The sequence below is a fragment of the Manduca sexta genome, chromosome 24, assembly GCF_014839805.1.
Source record: "Manduca sexta isolate Smith_Timp_Sample1 chromosome 24, JHU_Msex_v1.0, whole genome shotgun sequence".
NCBI classification, from domain to species: domain Eukaryota; kingdom Metazoa; phylum Arthropoda; class Insecta; order Lepidoptera; family Sphingidae; genus Manduca; species Manduca sexta.
In genome coordinates this window covers 4,762,958-4,783,697 of record NC_051138.1, presented here as the reverse complement: position 1 = coordinate 4,783,697, position 20,740 = coordinate 4,762,958, and the positions used below count along the sequence as shown (strand labels likewise).

The window sequence follows — 20,740 nt, the reverse complement described above, 5'->3', positions numbered from 1 at the left end:
TCAAGCTGTTCTTTCTTTAAAAAATAATATATTATTCGGGGATTTCCGTTTCCGGTGGCTAAACTGCTAACACGTACGTCAACGACCTCCGCGTTAAATAATAGTAAAATACATCTATACAGTGACATTTTCGTATTGTGATAAATAAAAACATTAAAACTAAGTGCACTAAATATACAGAAGAAGAGGACATAGTGAAAGTGTTTGATTTCACCCGATAAGTACTGAAAGTCATCTCCAGAATTATAACCTAAAATTAGTCACGGTCAAAAAATAGACTTGTCAGTGTAGTGCCAACATAACAACAGTTGCGACAGTGACATTGACAGCAACGGTGTTGCCACTCAAGAATAATAAAAATCCCCAATTAATGATACCACATCAGAATTCTAAATCTTCCCTCATCATGGAAAAAAATATAGAACTACTTCTTAGTAAACTCGACGAGAAACTAGAAAAACAAACCGAACTCATAACATACTCTGTAACCAAGAGTGTCATGGAAGCTTTAGACGAAAAAATGAAAGCAGTCACGGAGGAAAATAATAAACTCAAAAACAAAATATCTGAACTTGAACTTAAACTTAAAAGAACAGAATTAGAAAAGAGAAAAAGCAATCTGGTCTTCTTTGGAGTCGAAGAAAAGATTAAATTCGAAGCGGAATTAGTAGATTTTATTAAAGAAATAATTGTGGGCATGGGAGTACGCATGGATAGTCAAGAAATTAGCAAAGTCTATAGAATCGGACAAAAAATTGAAAACAAAAATCGTCCAGTGGTTGTAACCATCACAACTCAATGGAAAAAACATCTCATATTAAAAAATAAACCTAAACTGCCACAAGGTATTAACATAAAAGAAGACTACCCCAAGGAAATCCTATACAGACGTAAACAATTACAACCACAATTAGAAGAAGAAAATAAGAAGGGTAATATTGCCTATCTAAAATATGACAGGCTTATTGTGAAAAAGCCAATAGAAAATAGAGAGAAAAGAAAAAGAGATACTTCCGACTCACCTAAAGCACTAACACAGAAGAAAGCTAACAGAAAAGATACATTGAACAATCCATCGCCCCAAAGTACACTACCCAAAGCATATGGTAAAGAAAATATCAGACCCAACATGCTAAATTATGTAGAGAGAGGAAATTATGATTCGCAACCAAATATTTCAAAAAACTAGTTACCACCACGGACCACCGGAAACAAATGATAAATACATCAACAAATAATTATATACACAACCAATCAACAACAGGTCTCCCACCACGGCTGGTCCCCGCGGAAGACCTAGACCACCACCCTCTAACAAGAAACAATAATAATAATAACAATAACAGTAGGAATAGGAACAAGTTATACCTAGCAACCCTAAACACTAGAACCTTACGAACAGCAGAATCTCTATCGGAACTAGAAGAAGCATTAAAGGACCTTAACTGGAACTTAATAGGAATAAGCGAAATGAGAAGAGTAGGAGAATATATTGATGAGCACCGTGATTTTGTTATATTCAATAAAGGAGACATTGAAGGACAAAGAGGAGTTGGATTTATAGTTAAAAAGCACTTAAAAGAACATATACTTGAGTTTATTGGAATTAATGATAGAATTGCAATACTACATATGAGACTATCAAGCCTCAACAAAACATGGTCAATTATCCAAGCATATGCACCTACAGAACAAGCTGACGAACTTCAGCATAAGTCCTTCTACAACGACCTATCCCAAATTACAAATAACTACTCAAGAAATATAATTATATTAATGGGTGACTTTAATGCGCAAGTGGGAATAAAACAATGTGAGGAAGAATATGTGTTAGGAAGTTTTGGCTATGGGAAAAGAAGCAAAAATGGACAAAGGCTAGTAGATTTTTTATTAGAGCACAATCTTACTCTCCTAAATAGTACATTCAAGAAAAATAAAAACAAAAAGTGGACTTGGATCTCTCCAGGCGGAAATTATAGAACTGAAATAGATTATATTATAACCAGCCATCCAAGATTATTTACAAACACGGAAGTTATAACAAAATTAAACTTTAATACTGACCACCGCATGGTAAGAGCGACAATCAAGACTATACCACCTAAACTGTCTAGAAAGTTTACTATACCTAGCACACTCCCGACATACTGCATAAAGTGCAATGAAACAACTCGGAACTCCTTGTCAAAGCTTAGCAGAGAACTTTTAGAAACCGACGAAATAGATGTAGGAGCAAGCTATAATAAACTACAAAATGAAATTATATGCCAGAATAACCAAAAACTGCTACAATATAAGTATGACTTAAGTGATTCAACTCTACAACTGATAAATAAAAGAAAAAGTCTATTTAACTATAAAACAAGGAAACAGAACAACCAAATCATAAGTGATTTAAGTAAAAAAATCAGAGAGGGCATCAGGAAAGATAGGAAACTGAAGAGGCTGCAAACCCTAGAAAAACACATAACGAGAACAGGAGGAACTAGAAAAGCTCTAAAAGAACTAAGAGAATCAAATCCATGGATTCCAAAACTGAAGAACAACCAAAAAAATGTGACAGGCCGAAAGAATATAAACAAAATAGCTACAAAATTCTACTGTAATCTATATTCCAATCAAGATACCACCATAAATGTAAATGTAAGTCGAGCAAGCCTTAATGGGGATCCACCCTTATTGAACCCAGAACCCGAAATATTACACAGCGAAACTAGGAAAGCTATACTAAGTCAAAAATTAGACAAAGCACCAGGTCCTGACAAAATTACAAATGAGGTATTAAAAGGAACCTTAGAAGAACTTGTTCCCATACTAACTAAAATCTTCAACGGCATCCTAAGATCGGGATATATTCCAGAACAATGGGAAATATCACATATCATTCTCATACATAAGAAAGGCCAAAAAGATGATATAGGAAATTATAGACCAATAAGCCTAACGTCTAACATTTATAAAATCTTTTCCAAAATTATTTTAGACCGAATAAGTAGCACACTAGACGAAAACCAACCAAAGGAACAAGCTGGATTCAGGAAAAACTATTCTACCATAGATCACATTCACACAGTTAAACAAGTTATGGAAAAATACAATGAGTACAACAAACCGTTGTATATGGCTTTTATTGATTACTCTAAGGCATTTGACAGCATTAGCCATATAGCCATATGGGAGAGTTTACAAAACCAGGGAATCCCTGCAGTGTACATAAACATCATTAAAAAAATATATTCCAACAGCAAAGCAAGAGTGCAGCTTGAAACCCTGGGTGAGATATTTCAAATAAAAAGAGGTGTTAGGCAAGGTGACCCGCTGTCCCCCAAACTGTTCTCTGCAGTGCTGGAGACTATATTTCGAAAACTAATCTGGGATCAGTATGGATTACGTATTGATGGACAAAAACTAAATCATCTTAGATTCGCTGACGATATTGTCTTGTTTGAAGAACACCCAGAGAACCTAGAAAAAATGTTAGAAGATCTAATAAACGAGAGTGAGGAAGTGGGATTATCCTTGAACATAAATAAAACAAAGTTGTTAACAAACTCAGTAAAATATGAAATAAAGAGTAACAACGTACCTGTCGAATATGTGGAAGAATATATCTATTTGGGACAGATCATTTCACATACAGACATAACTACTAAAGAAGTCAAAAGACGAATAGCCAACGGATGGAAAAGATATTGGTCACTAAAAGAGATTATGAAATCTACCGATCTTAATACCAGCATCAAGAGGAAGGTCTTCAATACCTGCGTTCTTCCCTGTATCACATATGGGTGCGAAACCTGGTCTCTTACAAAACATCACAGAAACATGCTAGAACACTGCCAAAGATCCATGGAACGAAGCTTGATAGGTATCAAGAAACAAGACAAAAGACGGAACACATTTATAAGAAGTAAGACAAAAGTCACAGACGTACTTACCAGAATTGACAATTTGAAGTGGAGATGGACGGGACACATGCTGCGTAGTACCCAGGAGAAATGGAGCAAGATCGTAACAGACTGGTATCCTAGGGATGGGAAAAGGAAAAGAGGAAGACAATGTAAGCGATGGGAGGATGAGCTAAAATTGACAGCGGGTCCGAATTGGAGAAGGGTTGCTAGAGACCGAGCACAATGGAAATCGTTAGAGGAGGCCTTTGCCAACAGGCACACTGAACTTAGAGATATATTGTAATTAGAAGTATTTCATATAGGGAAAAGTGAAAGCAGTTCAGGATACGAGGCTTATTATTATTATTATATTATATTCGGTAATACATAATGCTTTTCCTGCGACTCGTGTGCTTATTCATATTCGTACGCATATTCATACATTATAATCTTATATCTACAGTGTTTTTATTATTATGAATATAATCATTGATATAACATTATGTTAATTATGCAAATTACTCGTCTTCAGATAATTGTAAATAATTATCAATAGCTTTCAGCGATAAAAAATACTATAGAAAGTAGCAACACATATTGTCCAGAGTATGATACATAAAGGCCGCATACAAAACAACTATCTATTTATATTTTATACGATCGTATCATTTCTACTAATTTATATAATCGGATGAGCTTACACGTTGTACGAAATTTCAGAAAAGCTACAGCGAAATTAATATCCACATAAAATATGATCTTTGTCGATATATTATGAATTATAATAGTGCAAATTTGGTCAACTAGTTGTTAACGGCACCGGCAAGTTCAGTAGAGCAAGAAGCTCTACATAGAGCTCATGCGTTATGCTAATAGATGGCGCTCTACCAATTTACATTGTTTCTACATCGCGATGTCAAGATTCTACGCCGATTCATGACTACCGTTGAGTAACAGTACATTGGTATCGCTTCTCGGCCTTTTGGCTAAGATCAAAGTGTAGTATCTGTTCTTTTCAGCTTAATATCTGAAAGTTCCCACATTGTGGGACCAGTATATTAAACTGATTTTTGTAAAACGACGGGATGTTCGGAGCTCGCTCCACTCCCGTCACGGGTCGGCCCGGCATTGCAGTGCCGCCGGGATTGGCCCAATTAATGCCTTGAAAATCTCATCACCACCAAATTAAAATCGTATCTGTACTAGGTACCTAATAGAGTTGGGTAGGACATGACATAAAAAAGAGTTTGTAAGAGTAGCCTCTTAAGTATTGAGCCGGTACAACGTCCTACTTCAAATGAGGCGAGGCGTAGTGAGGCTCGGCGCTTCAATGCGTATCTTACAGTATTTTGAAATGTTAACCCTCAAAATATTTCTCTCTCGCTTGCGACTCGAAACGCAGTAATGTAATGTTCATTGTAAAATAACGTCCTATTGTAATTTGTAGCATGCGGTTAGAGACCTCATTGTCCTCGGCCTACAGTTTACCAGAGATGGAGAATGAGTAACGCGACTGCCGCGACATAAAATTTGAAGTAGTACAATATATAATTTTGAGCCACTCTTACATTTTGACGTCATGTACCGGACAAATGTACCGCCTTTTGTATGTCCTACTCAACATTAGTACCTATACCTTATTCTTCCATAATGGTTAACTCGCTTCGTGGCAGTGTTATCAGTTATGTTATCTTCATGTTAATGAAATGGAAAGGTATTCAGTATGCCAATTTTTATTGTCATAAACGCGACTCAAGGCTTTACAAGTTTGTTAAGTACTGTTAAAAATACGTGTAACAGAGAATTTAGGCCCCTGATAGGTTTACCTATAATTTTACCAATTGCAATTTACCCTAGTTTATGACTTGTGAAATCGTCCGTATGACCGTCACAGTACCCTGAGGGACAAATTCGACTCGAAGGGGTTACTATTAGTGTAGGGGTGCACAATACGCCGCGGTTTCTGGTTTATTTACAATTTATCCCAATTTACACTATTTCATCTTAAGGTGATAGCTCAAGGTCCATTTTCATACATTTTGTTTCACCTTTAATCTGGGTAGCTAAACAAGTATTGACAATTTCGTCGTATTAAATTTTAAAGGCCGAAATATCCATGCATATTAATTATTTTTACGTTTTTCTTTCAACTGCGAGAACTAATCACTAACTAGACGTGAATTTAAATTCTTTACTTGTCAATACTTGTTTAGTTACCCAGATTAAAGGTGAAACAAAATGTATGAAAATTGACCTTAAGCTATCACCTTAAGTTGGACAGGAATATTAAAATTCTATGAATACCGTAGGTAAATATTTTCTTTTTAAAATATTTAGCTACAATGACATCTAGTGATCATGATACTGCACTAATAGTCAACCAGTAAAACTTCTAGTGGAATTTACTCGAAATAACATTATGTTTCCTTCACGTCCCCGATCACCACACGCAAACTAATTCAATCTAACACATAACCTACAAACACATGAATTATTCTAATAATACTCTGTCATTTCGTTATAAAAAACGATTCAATTTTTAACACGTACGATGTACTTTGTTCTTTGTACTATAGTGCTTTTATCATCGGATCATAGTTAAATCCAGGTTAGACAATTTCTTTATTCTGTGTTATGATTGTTTTTCACATAAAACGTTATAAACAACTATATTTTAATAACATTTATAGGGATTTACTGTTCAATAATACCTCTACAATGTACATTTTAACGTAATTTTAACATATTTGCTCGCTAAACATTAGCTTATAAAATTATAACCTCTCAATGCCAATACTCAGTATTTAGTGACAGGGAAGTTGTAGTATACGTTTTTTATGGTTTTCTTGATACTTTCCAAATACTATTGTATATAGTGTAAGTAGAGACCCCTCTAGAATTTAGGAATAATGTCAATTCCAGTATTAGTCATACTGTTAACGGAAAACAGTATCTTTCCGTATGTAGTTATGATATTTGTACGCTACACAATTTATCTTGTTGACATTTGACTCAGCGGCCTTCTCATGAACGTATCCCGTAATACTATCTTTTTAACTTTAGTTTTCAATGTTTTTTGTTCAGTCTGAGTATATTCTGCGAGGAGTAAAGACAAAAAATATCGTGATTGAAAAAAAATATATTTTCGTACATTGAGTTGTGATAAGTTCAATCAGGTATTTCAATGAAGTTATTTAACATATTCTAAGGTATAATATTTATTTTACTGAATTATAATACCAATATTTATGCATTTTTTTATTTTAAAATATTGTATGCTTGCTCTTTAACCACAACTAGGCGCAATTTAGTTATGATTTTAAATAAATAAAATTACACAAGTATTTATGTGAGATCAATTACTTAAATATTTTATTATAACACACCTACACTTCAATAAGTACTTAATTATTGTGCAACAAAATTTAATAAACTTGCATAATCACTGTACCAATGTACTAGTACATATTATTAATAATTATTAATTCAACTATTCGTGCAAATATTTAGAGGTTAGATGTAAACATAGACCGTAACTTAATTTGGGTGAATTTTTATACATGGTTACGTCAAATCCTCGATAAACAAATAAACTACTTTTGTCCTGAAAATAAACATAATTAGTCATTAATTCCCAAAATAGGACATTATGGGGGTGAAGCCGCGATCAATTCACAGTATACAACACTTGACTAAGCGCCTATTTTGATACGTGTGAGTCAAATGCTACCCGGTAAATAAAATATAACACAAAAATAAAATTATTTTTCTAAGTAGCATGTACTTAACAGTTTTTATATTAAAATTATTTAATATAAAAAACCGCGATAAAATTCGAAACATAATTTTATTTTAATGTCATAATATTCGCGTAAACATAAACATTAGAAAACAAAACTCTGTCAAATATAATAGTCAAACCATCAAAATGAAAATTAATGCTAATATCGGTAAATCTGTAGCAGGTATTTAATACTTTATTGTCAATTAAAGTTCACATATACATTATGAAACAGGTACTTAAGCGTTAGTATAAAATATTTTTTTAAACATACACGTTATAAGAAATCGTACGTAACATTGTTCAAAACGTTTGTTCAAGTTATCGTTTTATGCCAGACTGTCCGATGACTTGATAGTTATCAATAACGTTCAGTCTTATGCTGATAAATGTTATTATATCAATATTTTTATTTGGAATATGATAAGTATTTCACAAGATTTTCTATGCATGAAACTGTTGTGTGTAGTTTGATTAGTTTTATTTATTATACCTGTATTTAAATTTTATTAAAAATATTTACAGGGAAACGCCGTGGTTATATTGATTTAGATATGGAACCAAATATAGAGCAAAAAGGTAGGCATTCATATTATTTATTTTTTCACCTCTTTTTTAAATGTATTTTGCTACTTTCATGTAAACAGTGACAATTCTATTAATACCTGCATGGAGCAAAACCGCTTTATCTCAGAGTTATCACTGAGTGTCTGTGTAAAACTTTTAATAATATAAGCAAAAACGCATTTAATTGATGTTCTCTTCATAATTAAGAAGGCTTACTTTTTCGTTGTTTTCGTTAATTTTATTGTAATTAATGTTGCGAATTTCATGCCATTCATTTGTGTTTTATAGGTGTTCGTGTCTATACGTTTATAGGTAAACATTTTTTATAGCAATAATTACAAATTAACATGGTTTTTGGTTTACTAATATAACTATAAGTATTTCCTTTTTTTTTGTCATACACGAATGTCAAACGTCAGTTTTTAACCCTAACCTTTCAAACGATAGAAGGTCGAACTTACCTTGGGATAATTTTTTCTTTAGGCCAACACTACCTTTGCTTTGACTATTAGGCATGTGCCAATCTTCCTGAATTAACCTAATCCAAGGCCGCTTAATAAAAAAAATTCAATCAACAAAATCGTCAAAATTAATATATTTTAAAAAAATCTTTAGCATTAATATCAGATTATCAAGGACAATTATACTTCAAACATGGCAGTTTCTAGATTATTACTTTAATTGCAACGTCTAAAAGCAACAAATCAGTCGATCAAAGTATGCTTAATTCATGGATGAGTGTGATTGTAATATCATTTATATATTAAGTGGCCCTACCTTTTCTTTTTCCCACAAAAAACGTCTGAAATGTAACTTCTTCAGTATAATGTGTAAATTAAGTAGTAGTTATTATAGCTAGCTAATTATGTTAAACTGTTATATATATTATTATATCCATTGTAAACAACTGTTACTACTTTATATATATTTCCTTTAAATTGTAACCAATCGATATTGTAGTTTGAATTCTTCTCATTAAACTTTTCTCGTATCTACGTCCGATTATATTTTATCAACATCTTCTATTATTGTATTAACTTCTTGTGTACACAACTAATGCATTAATTATTCTACAGAACCAGATACCGAAAATAAAAGAAAGCTCTATGATAAGTAAGTAATCAGTTGCTTTAAGACTTTTAAGTACTTTGTGAACGAATAAATTATTTACATTTTTCTTTAGATTGTTTGTTTGTGCCCCGTTCCAGATGGTGGCAGAAGCTATGTTTGCGATGCCACCCACCGGATGCAACGCCATCATGGCAGCCGTCGTGGTGGTCAAGATTTTTCCCATATCCACTTTGCTCGACATACAGACATACTGCTCAAAATTTGTGTATTATTTTCTTTTGTAAGTCTAATAGACTATGCAATAAATAGTGTTTTGTTTCGTTTACCGACATTTGTCGCAAGAGAAAGCAAGTTATAACAACTAATAGCTATGAGAGATGTACTTATAAATACGATAAATTATTCATAAGGCTACTCTTTAGTACTCATATTTTGTTATTTATAAATGCTAGCTGTTCATCTTATTTTTATAATTTAAATATATTCTCACTTGAATTATTTGTCAGTAAAAACTTAAAAGATGATAAAACTAATTATTTCAAACCACGCCGCTATATTTGTGTCTATTATTAATTTCAATTCTTCGTTCTAGTTCTTCTGACATGGGGAATTTTATATGCGGGGTTGGGTGAAGCCATCGGATTGAAAGGAGAACTGCTCGGCATGGCGTTACTAGTAATATCAGCGTATCTAGTGGGATGGCTGTGGTTGAAACTCACCACATTGCCAGCGCTCATCGGTATGCTACTGACTGGCATACTTTTCCAGAACCTACAGCTGGTACAAATGACCGATGCGTACAGGAAACTTAATCAAGATTTAAGGTTAGTTACTTACAACAAGGTGATTTATAATATGTAATGTTGTTGTCTCGTTTTATATTCTAGGATAAGTAGAGGTGCAACTTGGGCACTTAAATTTTACCATGCTTAAGGGCAACATGATGTGAAGGTTATCGACTCTTGCACGACATAAATTCTAATCCCAGCAATGCAGGTGATACTTCGGACCAGTAAACCCTCGATAAATAAAAAATCGACGACTACGTATTACAAGTCAAAAGATAGAGCCCTTTAAATTAGGATAGGTATATGTACATAGACACGCGGTGTAAGGTCCTATGGGTTCCACTAGTTTTGGGTACAAAAGTCTTTAAATATTAAAAAAATATACAATTTTCTATTTCGTTACCTCATTAATACATAATACAAATATGTACCAAACATACATAATACTAAATAATTGATTGTAATCTAGTGCAAGGTCTTTTCCAACTTTAAAATATAATCCATTTTTAGCAAAACATACACATGTATTTTAACACCTGTGAGTTGCCAATAAAGAGGCGAAACTAGGATCAACACGTTATTTGGTTAAATACTCAATAAGGACAATAGGTACTCATACACCAATAATTTCGAAAACTTTTTTTAAATAAAAAATTTCTCCCTTTCAGAAAAATAGCCCTAGTGATCATTCTAACACGAGCAGGTTTGGGACTTGACGCGGCAGTTATGAAGAGACACTACGCAGCGGTACTTCAACTAGGACTCCTACCGTGGCTGGTTGAATGTTTTGCTATAGGCATTCTAACGCATTACCTCTTATATTTACCGTGGATTTGGGGTAATTATATGTAACATCACCAAAATTATCATGTTTTTTTTTTCTATATCATCGAATATTGCTTCTTTTGATTTTTACCTTCATCTCCAACTTTATTATTACAATACCCTTCTCTTTTTAATTCAACCACATCGTTCTGAATTACTCTTATTACTACTTTAATTTCATTAAATATTTCAATAATTTGTTCTTTCATTATAGGTTTCCTTCTCGGCTCTATGATAGCGTCGGTATCACCGGCTGTGGTAGTACCATGCTTATTCAGATTACGTGATTCGGGCTATGGAGTGGCCAAAGGTATTCCCACAATCGTGGTCGCTGCTGCAGCTATCGACGACTCTGTGAGCGTAGCGGTCTTCGCTATCATCCTTAATGCAATGTTCTCTACCGGCTCTGCCACTTTCAATATTATTAAGGTTCGTTTTTGCATAAAAACGTTTCTCCCAGCTGAGTCTGAGTGTCATCAAAGAAAAAAATTACGTAGATGCGGTTGATTTGTAGTTTAAAAATTACTCCTTATCTAATAACTAACTCAATTATAAGTTACTTTATCTCTAGTGTAGATATTGCATTTATCCCTACGTTGACTTTAAAATTACATCCCATATCTATAAGATTTGTACCTATTTTATACATTTCGTTTTCAGGGTCCATTATCCATAATAGTTGGAGTAGCTATAGGATCACTGTGGGGAGCAATGACTGCAATAATCCCTGAGAAAGATGACACTTACGTAGCGATCTTACGATTCCTTGCCTTATTCTTAGGCGGACTATTTTCTTATTTCATATCTAGTCTTATAGGTTGGAGCGGTGCAGGTAAGAAATATCATTTGTCCTAAATATAGTTATAGTCAGTATACCATAGTATAGTTCTAAGCAGGAGTGGGCATATAATCCATTCGAAATTCAACATATGGGTGTTCTTTTTATTACCCACGAGCCAATTTCCTTAAACTATTTGTTGATGTTATTGTTATTAGTTGATGAACTCAAACATGTTATTTTACAATAGGTCCTCTAGCCATAGTGTCGTCTGGATTTGTAGCCGCATATTTCTGGGACAAACAAGGTTGGCCTGTAAACAAAAACCCTGTTAGTAACGCCTTCAGAATATTGTGGATTTTCTTCGAACCAATCTTATTTGCTTTCACGGGAGCTCAAGTTACGGTTCGTAAAATTTACGTTATTTATACTTTATTTAGTAATAGCTGTCAACTAAATTTCCTAAAAGAAAATCACTCTTCGGTATTTTATGCGGTTATCCCTGCATCGTAGAAGAAACCCTTGACTGCAGAAGAAATTACAACCTTTTCCGGCAGCGTTTGTACCCACGAACGTCTACAACCTCTAACAATTTTAGGCGCAACCCCAACGAATCCCAAAATACCATAATTTTATCATTAATAAACAATATTATTTACAGATCAGTGCCTTAGACCCTGAGGTGATAAAAATGGGAGCGATTTGTCTGATTACGTGTTTATTCCTCCGAGCTATCGCGACATTCCTGGTGAGCTTTGGATGTGGTCTCAACAGTAAAGAGAAGATATTTATCAGCTTTACATGGATGGCAAAGGCCACTGTACAGGTTATATTTGAGTCTATTTACTTTAGTTTGCTTTGTGATATTTTGATCTAATGTCATTGTATATTAACTGAAATCGATAGAGAACCATGGCCCAGAATTACTAACAAATTAAGAATTTAACTATCTTTAAAAAAATGACGTCAAGAGCAGTTTATCTGATGTTAATCAACTTTTTAATTTTAACTTGGAAAGTAGAACACCCCGCCTGTCTATAGTAACAATGTACGTTATATGTACCTAGCCCTTCATTGAATACAGCGCTAAATCAATTTATGATTTTAGGCAGCACTCGGTCCTGCTGCGTTAGACATGGTACATAATGGCCAAACTGCTGGCGCTCCGAAAGAAGAAGAAGAGAGTCATGCGAAGGCCCTGCTGGCTGTCAGTGTACTAAGTGTTGTGCTGTCAGCACCGCTGGGAGCGTTACTTATTGCATTAACTGGTCCACGGCTACTGAGTAAACATGACCGTAAGTTCTATAAGAGTATTTCACAATATGTGTTTGACCATTTATTTTTAAGATTTCCTTGACCTATACTTAAATGCTTATCCTTTTGAGTATGGAATCATTATTCCCAGTGGATTCTTTTTATTTAAATCTCTAAAGAAACTTCAGCTTTAGTTTAATCATTTTGTTGACTTATAAGTACTCTTATTCATTTTATTTTATAAGATCCACAGAATTCTTATTGCTTGGACATTTGAGGATTATATGCTTAAGGCAGAAGCCATAGATGAGAATATGTTATAATTTATTACTTGCAATTAATTTTATTTATTTCTTGTAGCTGCTGTGGAAGAGGCGGATGGCGAAATGAAAACTGTAGATACATCAACACAACTATAGATAATTCATAATGTGAAAAATAGGTGACATTTAATATAATTCTTAAATGCGCCATCATTTAAAATACACTGATGTTTTAAATAGATAGTAAATATTTAATTTTGTGTACTTAAAATGGTGCATAGGCGCTTAAAAATATATATTTTATTTTATGATAATATTTGAATGAATCCCTCCTAACCGAATTTCGGCCACGGCGGCCAATCTCAACGGAGATCAGCCAGGTACGCAGGAGATATTATAGTGCACAAGTGTATGCGCAGTACACAGGTGCACTCTCTGTTCCTTCACTCTCATAGTACGGTGAGACGGCAATCCGACATGACCGGAGGGAGATCAGGCGCAGGACCAACGGCTTTACGTGCTTTCCGACGCACGGGGGTATCACACCGCCAACTTCCTGACTCCGAGCTGCGACTGAGTAATTTTTAAGATGGAAAAACCCAGTCACAATTATTTTTGGCCCGACCCGGGATTCGAACCCAGGACCTCAGCGCGGCAGTCGTACTTGTACCGTGTACACTTACAACTACGCCACCGAGGCAGTCATGATAATATTTATATCCATACTAAAGTACCTATTTAAAAATAGCGCCATCATTTAAAATATTATTAAATAATATGTTATAAATTTATGATTAAAATATTTTATACCTTACGCAGGTATTAACAAGTACTTAATAAATATAATTACTTACTTATAAAAAAAACTAATTTAAATTAAAATAACGCCTACGCACATATCTAACGCATGCACCTAGCTAAAGCTAATTGCTAGCAGATAAGTAAAAAATCTCTAAACGTGTAAATAACTTTACTAGAAACTGAATGTTACCAATGTACATAGTTTAAAACCAATTTTTTTACACAAATGTTTAAAATACCTCGAAATAAATATATTTTTTTAGATACTCACAGATATTTAGTCAATTTATTTCATTCCTTTCGGTTGCACAGGTTTCTAAGTGAATAAACATTTATTTAAATAGGATTACCTAGGTAACGATACTATCTCTAATGCCGGTGCCATACACAGACAAATATTTCAACAAAGACTTTCCCACACATTTGAACACAGTTACAGACACTGACCAAATTTAAATTTTTATGGCTTTTAGGTTTCCATATAATCGGTTCTCCTTCAAGCAACTCGATAACTTTGAACGTTTTAATGTCTGGTCGAAAAACCTATACCGAATGGCAAATACGCAAACATTTAAGGCGATACCTCAAGGTCCATTTTCATACATTTTGTTTCGGCTTTAATCTGGGTAACTAAACAAGTATTGGCAAGTAAAGAATTTAAATTCACGTCTAGTTAGTGATTAGTTCTCGCAGTTGAAGAAAAACGTAAAATAATTAATAATCATGGATATTTCGGCCTTTAAAATTTAATATGACGAAATTTTAAAGGCGGAAATATCCATGATTATTAATTATTTTTACATTTTTCTTTCAACTGCGAGAACTAATCACTAACTAGACGTGAATTTAAATTCTTTACTTGCCAATACTTGTTTAGTTACCCAGATTAAAGCCGAAACAAAATGTATGAAAATGGACCTTGAGGTATCGCATTAAACAATCTTTGCACAAATACGCAAATACCCGTGCTACACATGTGTTCAAACAAGTGTTCAAATATTTTTGCTATGTGTGGCGCCGGCATAAGCCTAGCTACTTTATTTGTAAGTAGCATAAGTACTTATACTTTATGAATGACATCCTAGCTAAAACCAATTTATTGTTTTATAGATAGGCGTATAAATAAAATTACTAAGTTTGGCTTAGACATGAATACCTAAGCTATTGATTAAATTAGGTTTCTCTTACCTACCTATACTATAAAATTGGTACTTACCTATTAAAAGAAACATCTTGCAACACTTATCAGCTGTCGCTTGTCATTTCAACATTTGTCAATGACAATTGTTAGTTTATTGGTCTCTGAGTTCTATTCAATGACTAAATATAAAGAGGACAGGCCTCAAAAGTTAGCTATATGAATAAGTTATATTTATGTTAGGGAAATCGACGCAGAATTGTCAATATATATGTCTATCTCTTTTACTCAAAGCTTATATGGAACGCAACAAACAAAGACAAAAATAATTGCTTTCTTCGAATATGGCACTATTTCGTTTACTACAACACGCTGGGACCGCCTTGCGGCCGAAACGCCATTTATCGTAGCCCAGTCAGCAAGTACATGTAGTGTCAGACGATGTAAACAAATCTTCATAAATATTGAATTTAAAGTAATATAATCATATTCTCAATTGTTCAGTGTGTTTATTAGTGTATTTGTTAAGTTTCGAAAATGACTCAGTGTTGTGTGAAAGGATGCAAATCGAATTCACGCAAGAAAGACCCCGAAATATCTTTTCATAGGTTAGTAACTGTTTTTACCGAAAATTAGCAAATATCTTTGTATATTTACTTTTGGATGTGTTTTTATCAATTAAAATGATATGTGGATCTGGTTTGTTAAGCTTTGGACCCTTTTAGGCGTGATTTATACACATTAAAATCATTATGTTTGTTTACACACGAGCTTAGGGATGGGTGGGTGGATTTGTTTAGAAATTATTGATATCGATATTTTAACAGACGCCCGTTTATCAGTTACGGTTTTTGTCTTTGAAAGAATGTTAGAGCACACATCAATATTGTATTATTCAGAACGACAAACTAAGTGAAATTAGAATATTTTTTTAAGATAACCAAAAAATTTAAACAACCAAGGCAAAATGAATTGAGAATATTGAGCGGCGTGATTGGAATACATATTTCTTTACATTTTGAGAAGATATGCATAAACCACACGTTTAATTAACGCGAGTAAAGACAACTGTTTTCCAACAATATTCCCGATAAGTAAAATAGTAATGATTATTATACTTCACCTAATAGTAATATTACTTTAATATATTGCTATGAATAAATTAGAATTGTTACATAAAAGAATAGATAAACATAAAAGAAACAACATAAAGATGAAATGTAAGATATATTTTTACAATTGGCGGTCTTATGTTTCGAGCAACCTTTGCATGCACGGAAATAGATACATAATCATATTGTTGTTATTGCAAATAATTATTATAATTGATTATCTTAACCACCATTTTTACGGTCATTGATTTTAGTTTGCTGAACCATAGTTATGTTTCTCGATCAAAGAGCATAATAATAATAAAATAAAACCAACCAAATAATTGCTGGCTACGCTATCTTATTCCATTTATCATGTATTAAATAAATATCTTAATCTGTAACTTAAATTTTTAGCAAGGAATAGTGCAACATACAAATATAGATCAAACACAACTGGATGTTTGTCACAACAGGTACTGCTTTGTTTAACAATTGTTACTTATAAATCAGTTTCAGTTTGTTTGTTTACATTATGGTTTGTTATATTTATATTATGGTAGTTCCTAACCCCTTTCGTATTTGATCTTTTTGGGGCTTGTTTGTCTCTCTTAATTCTTCGATGTCGATACAAAATTTTCGGTACTAGCATATCACTATTGTAAGGGGCGGAGTCGGCACCATTTTATGCATTAAATGTGCCGCATGTCACGTGACCATATCACCCATCCTCTATACTTCTTTTATCATTGGTTCTATTACTAGATGTCGTCGCGCGAAGCCTAAAGTTATTAAATAAAAGTAAAAAGTTTGAAAAACAAGGCTAATAACAAAAACTTAATAAATCCATTGCGATACCAAAACTGCAAAGTCTGTAATGCATGCTATATAAGTCATAGAGTGAAATTAATTTAAAAAAGTAATTATTATATGTCTTATAAACAAATTTATAAAAGTTTGTCCATAAATTGAATATAAATTATTATTATTAAGTTTTACCACATAAAATACAAATAACAATGTCGGTAATTGTCATAGCAGTGGCTACTGAAAGTGGCGTTCCAGTATTTTCTAGAAAAAAAGGCACAAATGAAAATGTAAGCAAGACACTGTAAAATATTTTATATGGCTCTCAAATACACCAGATATGTAATTTACAGACGACCGAACATCCTCATTATTTTTTTCCGGATAGAACGAAAGCTTTATGACATGGAATTAAAAAGTATATAAATACATACAAATTTGCAGGTACAATTTTCGACAATAGCTTCGCTCCATGGCATAAATATGTTTAGTAAATGCCACAATACATCAATGGTAAGCACTTACATTGATAATGGTGCGATCTTATGGAAGGAATACTGTCAAAGGTATATTTTTCATACAAATTAAGTGAAAACACTAGCTAGACACTCACCTGATGTCACAACTGTCCATAATCCACATAGAACTTCGAACTAGCAAGCTCTGGCACTTAAGCCATAGGTATCAAAACCCACCATAGTGGCCCACATAAGTGTGTTGCATTCTGGGATCAGTCTGTGCATATCCGGTTCCAGCAAGTTGGCAAAATTTCATCATTTGCTGATGGGTTATCATTACTCATCCGTCAACATTTTACTGGCCCTAACTCCACTTACCATCAGGTGCACTGGGGTCACTGTCCTTCACCCTTGTAAAAAACCTAGTAAAGAGAGCAATAATGACAAACTAAAACGCAACAATACTTGCACATTGCTATTTAGTTGTAGAATTATATTGTGATGTTACTCAGATTTAATTGTGCATACAATAGATCTATCTCATGACTTCTCACTGCCAACTTCATCCTTCATACAAGTATTTAGTTTATTTCCATAATATTAATTATATTCCCAGCAATATTTTTTTAGCATAACACTCATAGGCATTGTGACTGGTGGTTTGGAGTGTGATTTGGAACTGCTACTCTCATGCGTACATGACATTATGATATTCTGTGTTGGCAAAAAAGAACTGGAAGATCTTAAAAATATAGACCAAGTTAAGAGAGATTTGAGGCAGTGTTATCCACTGTTGGATTACATGCTAGAGTCATTAGACCCTAATACAGTGTCAAGCACACTGCCAACACTAGCTCTTGATCTGATTCAAAGTATATTATGTAGTCAAGCTCAAACACTGCAGGTATGTAGTAATTTTAATATTCTGCTTTTAAAACCAATCAAAGCACCTGTAAAAATGAGAACATATAGGGTTCCCATTTCAGCATTGTTTGTAGTATAATTAATTTACTAGGTTGATTAAAATGGTGTGGATTCATCTTTAAATATAAAAAGTTACAAAATAATTCTTCATAAACAATGAAATCACACACTACACACTAGACAAAATTTAAGTTTAAAAAATTCTTCCAATTTCAGCAAGCTTTAGACCACTATGCAGAGAGTGTATCAGGTCGATGGGCGTGTCTTAGCATCCAAGGTCACCTGGTGTCGACCAGTTCAGATTTCCATGAGCTTCATCCCCGAGAAACAAGATTACTCCTGCTATTGACAGCTGCACAGGATGGGGCACCACTACGGGAGACACCAGTGTATTTACCTCAAATGAGTCCTAATGTTAGTAGACATAAAATTAAGAAATATCTGTTATCACATCTCGCCTACAAAATTAAGAACTATGTAGTTACTATGTATAACCATATCAGGAAAGCAAAATTTTATCTACTCACTTTTCTCTTTCTGTATTACCTTTAGTGAATGATGCCAATGAAGGTATAATTTGAATTAAGTGTTTAAAATAACCAAAATTTTAATTGACTACATTCATAAAAACATACTTTTTCAGGTAGCTTTCAGAGCAATCACATGCAAACTGCTAGCTGATGTTTATATTTTGGTTGTGTGTGGTGCCACGCCACCCCTGTCACAAATAGATGAAATAGTTCTACAATGTTGGGAAAGTTATGCTCAGATGATAAAGGAAACCAAACTAGTTTATCCAAGAAATTTTCCCATGAGTATCACATTTGAACCATGCGTTTTAGGGTAAGCAATGAATGTAGCAAAAGTATAAAACAAAATAAGCATTGATGCAAATGGAATAGTTATTTCATTATCATACATATTGATATTTAGGACATAATTAAAAAAATATATCTTTAGAGAGCTCTCGTACTAAAATATAATATTTCTTTTTACAGAATCTTGGTAATAAACATAAATAACAGAAGATGTGTGTTCTCGCGACATTTGCATCCGCCGAGTCAAAAAGGTCGCGCCACTTCCGGGGCACACAGAATGGACATACTGAGAACTTTTTACGTCACATCCTGCAAGGAACTTGTTCCAGAACTAAAAAGAGAAGCAGACGCAAAAGGTAGAATGTCAAATAAATGAAACCAAAACCTATCAACAACAAAATTAACAATTATTGACAATTTTTCAGATCCCGAGCCCTTAGCAATTATGAACGAGACCTACTGGTGTTCAGAATACCACAAGTATCATGCACAACGATCGCAAACTTTACTGTGCTGTGTGCTTTACACAGCGACAGTTCAAATACACACTATGAGGTATACAGAAAATATTTATTACTTACTTTACTCAAATAATATATTTAATTATTTTACGTAAATGATACAGGATAGAATAGAACCTAAAGGACTTGGACTTTCCAACAATGTATAATGTTAAAATAAAACTATTTTACGGATTTAATCGCGGTTTTTTTCTTATTATAGTTTTCTCTCGCCCCGTGACCACGAAGGCTAAAGTCTTCGAGACGTAGGGAGAAAATTGTATTACAAAAAACCGCGATAAAATCCGTAAGATAGTTTAATTTTAATATCTAACATTCGCGTAAACATAAAAAATCATAATATATGAATGTTTATTTGACTTTCAGATTAATATCTAGTCAAATACTTCAGGACTTGAACACCAGTAAAGATGTATATTGGTGATAGACTACATAAAGCCGGCTTTTGCAGGAGAAACATTGATTTGGGATATACACTTATGTAATCTACTGAGGAGTTAGAGGAATCTTATGAAGCATGACAAAAAAATATATATCGTGCTTACAAAATAAACATATAAAACATCGAGAAACTGATTATTCTCTATTGTTACCTATAAAATATTTTCTGCATTTGCAACATCACTTTAAAGTTTTATGTATTGTATAAACATTGCACACAAACGGACTGCCGAGATAAAAGATTGTGCGTAAGAAACCAAACCAGGGCACGCACTAGTGCAGGGGTGGCCAACCGGTCGATCGCGACAACAAGTCCAGTCGATCGTGGCAAGGCAAAAATATAAATACGTAGAACAGACCGCGCAACATACCTAATCACTAACTGTTACACGCATCGTCTTGTATCATTTTTTAATCAAAATAATAATAAATTGTGTACTGAACTATGTTCTTACATTTAAGATTTCAAGATGTATGTAGCTTGGTAGATCCCACAGAGTATCATCAGTGAAAAGTAGATCTTG

The 20,740-nt window shown here is 33.6% G+C and overlaps 3 protein-coding genes and 1 non-coding gene across 9 annotated transcripts; all 4 read left to right on the top strand.

The window, feature by feature from the left end:
* The first annotated feature begins 406 nt into the window (after nt 1–406).
* Nucleotides 407–4,194, top strand: LOC115443910 (LINE-1 retrotransposable element ORF2 protein). The gene is made up of 2 exons (XM_030169514.2): nt 407–1,106; nt 1,265–4,194. Exons 1-2 carry the CDS (start codon nt 407–409, stop codon nt 4,192–4,194), a joined length of 3,630 nt encoding a protein of 1,209 aa, XP_030025374.2.
* A 662-nt stretch (nt 4,195–4,856) lies between these two features.
* On the top strand, nt 4,857–5,049 carry LOC115443920. The gene has a single exon (XR_003938682.1). It is a non-coding gene; the product is annotated as a U2 spliceosomal RNA (small nuclear RNA).
* Nucleotides 5,050–6,334: 1,285 nt separating this feature from the next.
* On the top strand, nt 6,335–13,526 carry LOC115443905 (sodium/hydrogen exchanger 9B2). 6 transcript variants are annotated; one of them, XM_030169504.2, is made up of 13 exons: nt 6,335–6,498; nt 8,197–8,250; nt 8,527–8,550; nt 9,315–9,351; nt 9,447–9,589; nt 9,902–10,133; nt 10,766–10,935; nt 11,137–11,351; nt 11,583–11,754; nt 11,951–12,105; nt 12,362–12,526; nt 12,809–12,995; nt 13,315–13,526. In XM_030169504.2, the coding sequence occupies exons 2-13, from the start codon at nt 8,226–8,228 to the stop codon at nt 13,371–13,373; spliced, it is 1,584 nt and encodes a 527-aa protein (XP_030025364.1). In that variant the 5' UTR covers nt 6,335–6,498; nt 8,197–8,225; the 3' UTR covers nt 13,374–13,526. The 6 variants fall into 6 exon arrangements, with proteins under 6 accessions (XP_030025364.1, XP_030025369.1, XP_030025367.1 ...); XM_030169503.2 differs by lacking the exon at nt 6,335–6,498 and adding an exon at nt 6,999–7,066; XM_030169509.2 differs by lacking the exon at nt 8,527–8,550 and having other exon boundaries at nt 6,338–6,498.
* Nucleotides 13,527–16,959: 3,433 nt separating this feature from the next.
* Nucleotides 16,960–20,347, top strand: LOC115443914 (protein fuzzy homolog). The gene is made up of 8 exons (XM_030169517.2): nt 16,960–17,344; nt 17,499–17,620; nt 18,143–18,416; nt 18,653–18,850; nt 19,080–19,279; nt 19,435–19,610; nt 19,680–19,809; nt 20,142–20,347. Exons 1-8 carry the CDS (start codon nt 17,267–17,269, stop codon nt 20,197–20,199), a joined length of 1,236 nt encoding a protein of 411 aa, XP_030025377.1. The 5' UTR covers nt 16,960–17,266; the 3' UTR covers nt 20,200–20,347.
* The last annotated feature ends 393 nt before the right edge of the window (nt 20,348–20,740 follow it).

Coding starts and splice junctions, on each gene's coding strand:
- LOC115443910 (XM_030169514.2), top strand. CDS start 407: ATGGAAAAAAATATAGAACTACTTCTTAGTAAACTCGACGAGAAACTA. Junction 1,107..1,264: donor TACACTACCCAAAGCATATG/GTAAAGAAAATA, acceptor AATCAACAACAG/GTCTCCCACCACGGCTGGTC.
- LOC115443905 (XM_030169504.2), top strand. CDS start 8,226: ATGGAACCAAATATAGAGCAAAAAG. Junction 8,551..9,314: donor TCGTGTCTATACGTTTATAG/GTAAACATTTTT, acceptor ATTATTCTACAG/AACCAGATACCGAAAATAAA. Junction 10,936..11,136: donor ATATTTACCGTGGATTTGGG/GTAATTATATGT, acceptor CTTTCATTATAG/GTTTCCTTCTCGGCTCTATG.
- LOC115443914 (XM_030169517.2), top strand. CDS start 17,267: ATGTCGGTAATTGTCATAGCAGTGGCTACTGAAAGTGGCGTTCCAGTA. Junction 17,345..17,498: donor AAAAAGGCACAAATGAAAAT/GTAAGCAAGACA, acceptor ACAAATTTGCAG/GTACAATTTTCGACAATAGC. Junction 18,417..18,652: donor GTCAAGCTCAAACACTGCAG/GTATGTAGTAAT, acceptor TTCCAATTTCAG/CAAGCTTTAGACCACTATGC.